General features: G+C 31.9%; 1 protein-coding gene across 1 annotated transcript; it reads left to right on the top strand.

Annotated features, from left to right (window-relative positions):
• Positions 1–2,401: 2,401 nt before the first annotated feature.
• Positions 2,402–9,207, top strand: LOC124373706 (protein phosphatase 1 regulatory subunit 12B-like; the record flags this gene model as incomplete). The annotated part of the gene is made up of 2 exons (XM_046832052.1): positions 2,402–2,497; positions 8,632–9,207. Coding segments are annotated over 2 exons (183 nt in total), but the record flags the coding sequence as incomplete, so codon positions are not given.
• Positions 9,208–9,425: the final 218 nt, after the last annotated feature.

The following is a 9,425-nucleotide window of genomic DNA, read 5'->3' as shown; positions in this document are numbered from 1 at the left end:
CCCCTCCCCAAGAAATTATTCCGTATTGTATAATTGATTGAACGTAAGCATAATAAAGACAGTTTTAATTTTGGGAAAAATTTAGAATACGAGATAAGTTAGAAAACATAAAATACACTTGCCGCAACCTGCTATTAATATATTGAACATGTCTCCTCCAACTTAGCCTATTGTCAAAAATAACCCCTAAATATTTATATTCCCATCACCTCTTCTAAGGGCTTGCATCTACATGGAACTCCAGTGCCCTGAACACATGTATGTAATGTTAAAACCATATCCACTGGGTCACTGATAGCCCGAAGTGAAACAGCCATGAGTTTAGTTTTTTGATACATTAACCGTCAGACGGTTTTTGGTCAAACCACTGTTTAACAACACGGAGTCCTCTCTCTGCATTTTAGGTAAGTTTCATCCCAATTATTCCCTTCAAAAACTAGCGCAGTATCATCAGCATATAAGTAAATATACAGTTATCTAGTTCAACTTTTAAAACAGTTTTTAGTTCAGTTATCATAGTTTTAAAACAAAAAAAGTCTTGAAAATTTTCTATAGGATCTGCAGTTTTTTATTTGAAATTGTTTTTCATGATACATGACTTTTGATGTATAATGTATAAATGAACACTACCATGAATGTACTACTACTGGCATTGTTCATTAATGTGGTATTAATACATGCCAAGTGTGAGCCTAGTCAAATCATGATCATTGCAAGAGGAGCTGCAACAGGAAGTGTATTACAACAGTACCACTACTGGTATTGTGCATTGATGTGATATTAATATATGCCAAGTGTGAGCATAGTCAAATCATGATCATTGCAAGAGGAGCTGCAACAGGAAGTGTATTACAACAGTACCACTACTGGTATTGTGCATTGATGTGATATTAATACATTGCCAAGTGTGAGCATAGTCAAATCATGATCATTGCAAGAGGAGCTGCAACAGGAAGTGTATTACAACAGTACCACTACTGGTATTGTGCATTGATGTGATATTAATATATGCCAAGTGTGAGCATAGTCAAATCATGATCATTGCAAGAGGAGCTGCAACAGGAAGTGTATTACAACAGTACCACTACTGGTATTGTGCATTGATGTGATATTAATACATGCCAAGTGTGAGCATAGTCAAATCATGATCATTGCAAGAGGAGCTGCAACAGGAAGTGTATTACAACAGTACCACTACTGGTATTGTGCATTGATGTGATATTAATATATGCCAAGTGTGAGCATAGTCAAATCATGATCATTGCAAGAGGAGCTGCAACAGGAAGTGTATTACAACAGTACCACTACTGGTATTGTGCATTGATGTGGTATATTAATACATGCCAAGTGTGAGCATAGTCAAATCATGATCATTGCAAGAGGAGCTGCAACAGGAAGTGTATTACAACAGTACCACTACTGGTATTGTTCATTAATGTGGTATTAATACATGCCAAGTGTGAGCATAGTCAAATCATGATCATTGCAAGAGGAGCTGCAACAGGAAGTGGATTACAACAGTATCACTACTGGCATTGTTCATTAATGTGGTATTAATAGCATATCAAATACGAATACTGTAATTAAATTGATTTCTTTAGTGGTGGTTGTTAAAATCAGTTCTTTTATATTTATTTAAATCATAAGCTTTTTAAAGTTATAAATTACATCTGCACATTTCTTGGTTTTGCAGGCCACAATACTGATCACAAGATTGCTTATTTTCATTTAAAAAAAAAATACCTGCAGTTATGTTCTACTTTGTTAGCTTGACTAGAGCCTTGTTAGAAATGTAGAGTAATTTTTGTGTTTTTACAATAGCGCCCTTTTAATTGCATATTTTTTGTATCACAATTACAATAATTCTGGTACTGTATGCAATAGTAGAATTTCCATATGCACTTAGACTTGTATTAATACAGTCTTTCATTTTCTGAAAGAATTAAAAACAAAACTAAATGATCCCTGAGAACAACAATGATATACTTCTACTCTGATAAGATTATCTTCATAAATACCAAAGATTAATAATTCTGAACTATTTGTGGGATGAAGTTAAAATAATGCAAGAAATTATATCCAGATTTTAGTAAACAACAAGAAGTTAGTTTAACAACAGATTTCATAGCATACTTACCAAGCATGTATGGTTGAAGCACAGGAAAGTCTGCAGAACCTCCTGATTAAACTAAACCTTAACATAATTTTTGTTGCAATGAGGGTATTTCCTAGAATTCACTTATGTAGAAAACTTTTAGTCAGGCCAACTTGCACTGTGAATCTGCGATTGCAAAAATTGTTATAAAATGTTAAAATGTTGATATATACACTTATTAAGTTGATGGTGGTGTAATCCTTGCTTGTGCACGCTTGTGTGCTACGTTATTGACAAAACTCCTTGTTATCACAGCCAGGCAAAAACTCTATGTCAGAATTGGAGAAGCGGGAGAGGCGAGCCATGGAGAGGAAGCTCTCCGAGATGGAGGAAGAGCTCAAAGTAAGTTACCCGAAATTACCTTCAGAGAGAAATGTATACGTGAATGCCTCTGTCTTATCGAGTTTTAAAGACTACCAACGACTTGCTTACCAATTAAGGAGAAGAATCCTAAAATAGAAGAAATAAGAAAAGTTTTGTTCCTTTACAAACCTTTTTTAGAATAAAATTTATTGTGTTCAGCACCACTTGGTGTTGCTTTTAAAATATAACATCTTAAAAATTTAAATTCTAAAGTTGATCAAAAATATTTACTAATTCTAATGTTGTAATATTTGATAAATTTAAGTTTGTAGTAATTTGGTCCATATAGAGCTTGTCTTGATAAGTTGATCAGAATAGTGCTTACTTTACACTCAATTAATTCAGGTTCATCAACAGTTATTTATAACTTCCAATTTGTTAATTTTCTAAAACATAAAACACATCATAAAACATAAAACATTTGTTTTTTTAAAATATTAAGTACCTTCTTTATTATGTTGTAGAAAATTACTTTTTCATTCATGTGTAGAAATTTTACCAGCTAAAGTGTAGCAATAATTGGTATCAGCATATTAGATAGAAGCATGTTTAGTTCAAAAAGTTGTCTGCTGTAAAATAAAGAAAGTTGCATGAACACTTTAACAACTAACATTTTTTGTTCAAAACTGTGTTAGTAAAAGAGAAACTTCTTTCCCCTCTGTCTTCTAATATTTTGCGTGTCATTGCAGCAGTTACAAAAGCTCAAAGCAGAAAATGAAAGATTGCGAGCGGAAAACCGAGCTCTGACTCGAGTAGTTTCCAAACTGACAGCCTCTGCGAATGCTGGCAAATAGGTAAAAGTGTGACCTTGACCTCGGTGCATGTCCCTCGCTCGCAGTCTCCCTCTTAGCTTTGCAACTCGGTTTTATTGACTTTGTGTTTATTTGTTGTTTGTGTTCACCCGATGCTCAGTACTTTAATTTAATCTAATGTTTGAACGTTCTGTCCGTGTCTTTGTGCACAAGACTGTTTCACCTAGCACCACGAATGTGCTTAAATAATTTGTGTTTTTTTTATCCTGACTAGTTACAACTAACAAAGTCCTTATTGGCTATTAATAAGATTCCTGAATTTTCATTATTTCATGTTTTAGGTTCTAACAGTGGTGTCCAATAACTCGATTGTTATGAATTTATTTGTTTAAGCTAGTTCACCTACAGTTTTATTTGTTTTATTTAATCCAAAATAGATTACTCATTGTAAATAACACTATAGTATTGATCGCATGCTAGAAAACAAATCCAACTTATAGTGGTTATTTTTTTTAATGAACAAATCATGAAATCTAATGAATGACTAATAAATTCTAATACAATAGTATTGTTGTTAAAACCAGTAATCATGTATTTTTGTATTAAAATAATTTGTATAGTTCCAGAGTAGTTTTATTTACAGTTAATCAAATACAAGGGTATGGGTGATATAGCCTAAGCAGTGCAAAACAATCTACAGTGGAATATACATATAAACAGTTTTTTTTAGATCTCAAACTACATATCTATTATTTTTTATACTCGTCTGCTAAACCAATTCTTTTTTATGTTTGAACTAGATGAGAAATCCCTTCTGGAAAAAATTCTGCCGTCTGAAATTCAAGTCAACCAATGATGGAATCTTAAAGTTCCACATTGAAGTCAAAGGGTTTGAAGCTAAACCGTCTTCTTAAATGTGTGAACAGATGAACATGAACACTTAGTGACAAGTCTGGTCTACTCACAAACCCATGTTTTATGAGTTGAAACTGTCACTTTTCACATTAGGTCGAGTTCATCTAACGGCGTATTTAATGGGAGAGGGAAGTGTAAACTGTCTTAGTAAAACAATAAAATCCTATGGCACGTGTAATAAATATAGCATTTAATGAATTCTAGTTATAAGAATTCAAATAATAACATAAATATTAATCTAAGAGTAATAAAAAGTTTTAATCCACAATTTCCAAACATACTACATTATTTTAATACTTAATATTTGTTTTTAAAACACAAGGTCGATTTAGCCCTCCTTCATCAGTAAAATATTAGATGATAAGACTTGTGCCTCCCAAACTCAAATTTTTGATATGCAACAGCACCAATTTTTGAATGGGTATCAACAGCTTTGATATATTTGCCATGAAAATTATATAATGAACATAATTATTTTACATGTCAGGAATTTAAATGTTATTGTTCATTTTGGTTGGCCACAGTAAACAAACAGTGAGGTATAAAATTTCTATCTTTGCAGCTCAAAGTAAAAAGGCCATTTTTATTTTTCAACCTTCGATCTCATGCCATCATGGCCAGACTCATCGCAGATCCGCGCTATGGGCAGTAGTCGATCTCGCATATTTCCCACTACAACAGTTCAGGTAGCTAGTTTTCATTGAGCTGCAGTCGCATAAACATTGCAGCCTCTATTGATTCTCCTGCCAAATGTGAATTAAGGAGATTGAATTATTTCCTGCAAACAGAAGGGAATAGTGCTGCGGAAATTCATCGGAGAATGTGCCGTATTTACAGAGAAAACAATATGAACGATGGTGTTGTTCATGAGTGGTGTAGAAAGCCAAAAATATTGACTGACACCCACAAAAATCACTGAATGGATTCAGCTTTGACATTTCTCTAATTGATCCTTGAATTTGACAATCGGCCATCTTTAAACTTTTGACATAATTCACGCACAACACCATCACTCATATGTTTTCTCCGTAACCACGGGACTTTCTTCAATGGACTTCTGCTGCACTCTTCCCTTCAGCTTGCAGGAATCAAGTAACACTCCTCAATTTACACTTTGTAGGAGAATCAATAAGGCAACCATGTTTATGTAACTGCAGCTCAGCCCAAACTGAATACTTGAACTCGCTGGTGTAAAATATTGCATCAGGGAAGATGCACGATTGACTACTGCACACGCCGCGGCCTTGCAACATGTCTGGCCATCATAGCATGAGATTGTAGGTTGGAAAAAAACCACTCATATAATAACTTTCTGTAAGTGTCAGTTCATCACCACTTCTCAAGCCATATGAAAAACTGAGGTTACTTACTGTACAGCCCTTGTAATTTTGGTTAGCCTCGGTAAATAAACAGTGAGGCATAACCTTTCCATTATTGTAGGTTGGAAAAAAACCACTCATATAATAACTTTCTGTAAGTGTCAGTTCATCACCACTTCTCAAGCCATATGAAAACTGAGGTTACTTACTGTACAGCCCTTGTAATTTTGGTTAGCCTCGGTAAATAAACAGTGAGGCATAACCTTTCCATTATTGCTGTTCAAAGTATAATGCTTTCTCTAAGTGTCAGTTCATCACCACTTCTCATGCTATACAAAAACTGAGGTTACTTACTGTACAGCCCTTGTAATGTTGGTAAACTAAAAAAATCTACCATATTTTAATTATCACTGCATTGGTTTGTGGACATCACTAGTTAATATTCTGAAACTTTGTACAATTACAAGTACGTGTAACTAAGGTTAAAGAATAAAAGTTTATCTTAAAATAATGTTATTTCATTACATCTAATTATTAATGCTTTGGTGATGGATGTACTGTTTAAATGACATAGTTTTCTACATATGAAGTTGTTATTAAATCAATCAAGCTTTGTAAACTTGCTCATGATATTGTCCAATTGTCACTGACTAATTGTTAAAGTATTAAAGAGTTTTCTTTCAAATATAATCCTATTTTTTATTTGATTTTAGACCCAAGGAAATTTTTAAAAACTGTTTTTACATTAAACCACTAATGAAAAATTGTTAACTTCTTAGCTCATCTCTAACAAAAGTTGGCATTTATATTTCCAGTTTTGTACGAAGATGATGTACAAGTTCATCCAGTAAACTTTATTGTCCAACTCGATAACCAATAGTTTTACAGATTTAACTCTTGTAAGGCCACCGATGATACTATTCAGACAAGTACTAATAGTTGGTATCACTAGAAGACTATTTAAAATCTCACAATCTGTAGTAAATACTGTAAGGGAGGTATACTACAATATATGCATACTATATTATTATAAATTCTTGCAATTATGCTTGAATATTGATTTTTTTTATTAAGAAAATTATTGAGTTATCTAGAATAATGTAGAACATAGTTGCTGCAAAATTTTGTGTCCCAAAAAATTCTCTACCATAATAAGGTAAATGATTATTACGCTACTATTCAAGCACTATTTTGTAGCATGAAATTACATTTCTCTTGTACTCTACAACTGTTCCGCATCCTTTCTCCATGTGTTTTTTATAAAAAGAAGTCTTTAAACATGAAAAGACAGCATTTTGGTACATAACTTGTAAAACCACTCCCAGGTATAAACAAAATGATTTACTGTAACACGACCCCTAGCAGCACTGAACCTGGAACTAATTGCAAGTCTTCTTGGAAAAGATTATACCACACAAGCTTTAAACATAAAATCATTACATGTTACTGTACCTCCTTATAAATATTCAGATTATTGACTAAACATTATTATTAAATAATCAATAAACGTCTTATTTCCTTTAAGGCCAATCCAAAGTCTACTGCTTTATTACTTACCAATTGTTGTAAAGCAGTAGCCTCTGTTTTTCCGACATAAACATCTAAGGATTGTTTCTCTAACCCAATAGTTGCACTTGAAAATTGTCAGATAGAAGCTGATGTAATTTATGCTATACTAATCAGCAGTGTATAAATTAAATGAATGATGAAATAACATTTTTATCAGAATTTTCCATGTGGGGGGAAGGGAAAATTAAGTCATAAAGCCCATGAAAACGTGCCAGGTACTACTAATTTTCAATTATCAATATCCATTGTTTTATATTTAACTAAACTCTACAATTTGTATGGTGAATTTATATTCACTGTTAAAACATAAATGCTATATTTCAACAGATTGCAATGTATAACAAGGTCGATATAAACATTTAAAAATTGTTTGTTAGATGCTGCCTGTTTTCTCAATTTATAGGCAGTAAAATACTTATAAATAAGTTTATCTTAAAAAGTTTCCTTTTTTTATAATTTCTTTGATTCAGGAAGGGGTATATTTATTTTATAAAAAACCGGAACCAACTAATCCCTACATTATTGCAATTTTTGTAGAAGGTTTCAGGAAGCATTGCAAGATTTTGGTTAAATTCGCTTTCATTACCTTTGTTACTTGATGGGTAATTCCAACACATGGGGGATTCCAACCTTTATTTTTCGTTTTTGAGTTATTATCAATTGTTTTTTTCTTAGGGGTTACAAAATTGTAGAAAAATACTAAAAAGTAACCTTAATCATGACCATTTGGCTTTATATCTTTATTCTAAAAGGTTAATGTAAGTTTAATGAGTACAATTATTATTAATTGCCCAGTTTGTTGGATCATTTGCACTCATTGAGAGTGATAAGCTAAAAAATGATTTCCTCAATTCTTCAGAGATTGTAAACAGCATAAAAAGATTGCTTATTACAGAATGAATTATTATTGTGAACTTTTAAGATTTCAAAGAAAAGTAATTTTTTTGTTTAGACAATCAATGCAATTAGTATCAACACTTATAGTGCCATGGCCACTTCCCAAACTCACTTGTAAGAAGTGGTGGGCTGTATTCTCTAAATTTCCTGCAATTATTGTACTACAACTATCCAATAAGTTATCATGATTATTTTTTGTGTTTTTTTTTTTTCAGCAAAAATATGAAGAACGTATAATAACTGGTGTACCTAATATTTTTAGATTGAAAATACAATATGTAAAGCTATGAAACCATTAAATTTTTATTTATCATGCATTTTTTAGTAATACACACAAATTAAACTTATTCTTCAAAAACAAAGAAACCTTTGTGATATGTTTCTCAAAATTCATTTTCCCATGGGAGACTGTAATAAAACTATTGCCAGTTTTTAAATTAAGTAATTATACATAGCTTCAACATTTCTACGTTTCAAAAATAATTTTATAATATATTTTAATAACAAATTATATGAAGGGCAAGTTCAGCATTAATGTTCTGTTAGATATAAAAATTCAATTAATCTAATAAAATATTTGTAAAGAGTATTTAAGTAGAAAATGTTAGCGTAATTGAGTGTTTACTCACTCCCTCTTAACCATCCTCTTTTTTTGTTACAGCAAGTAGAAAAGCTAAAATGTGAGAACCAAAAGTTGAGGGACGAGAACGGAGCCTTGATCAGGGTCATCAGCAAACTGTCCAAGTGATACCAACGCAATGGTTACTTTGTGTTATATTTATTTATTATAGTTTAAAATTATCATTATTGATGTTAATAGCGATATTTGGTTGGAGCCTGCTCACAGCCGTTACCAAACGTTGTATATAGTTTCCTATGAGATTTTAGTACGTACATTTATATATATATATACCTTTTTATTATTCTTTTTCGATAAACTTTTGTATAAGGCCAGTGTCTATCCTAGTGTCTTAACACCAGTCTGATTGGAGAAACTGCTAATTTTATTATTATATTTTATCATTTAACTTTTATATTATATACATTAAGAACAACTCTGAAACTCTGTTGATATTATCGTCACCATGGTATTTTATTGTAAAAATCTACCATATTTTATAAAAGTCAAATGCCACTTTAAGGTTTATGGTTTTCTTAACTTAGCTGATGATGTATCGCATTTTAAATGCATTTACTATAACACATTATTGCTATTAAATATTGCACTGTAAAGTTAGAGAGAGAGGGGCAACATCATTCCCATGGCCTCCGTAGATCTAGAAATTAATTTAAATAAATTTAAGATTATTCAAGAAATTTTGAATTTACTTATAAAAAGTAGTAGTTTGTTGTTCAAGCATGTATTTCCCTCTACTCAAGTTGTAAACAAAGTAAGATTAAAATAATGACAAATTTATGTCCAAGACTTGAAAGCTATGTTTAGTAGATTTTATC

This window comes from Homalodisca vitripennis, unplaced genomic scaffold (assembly GCF_021130785.1).
Source record: "Homalodisca vitripennis isolate AUS2020 unplaced genomic scaffold, UT_GWSS_2.1 ScUCBcl_6195;HRSCAF=13289, whole genome shotgun sequence".
Taxonomy (NCBI): Eukaryota; Metazoa; Arthropoda; class Insecta; order Hemiptera; family Cicadellidae; genus Homalodisca; species Homalodisca vitripennis.
This window is presented reverse-complemented; position numbering and strand designations above follow the sequence as displayed.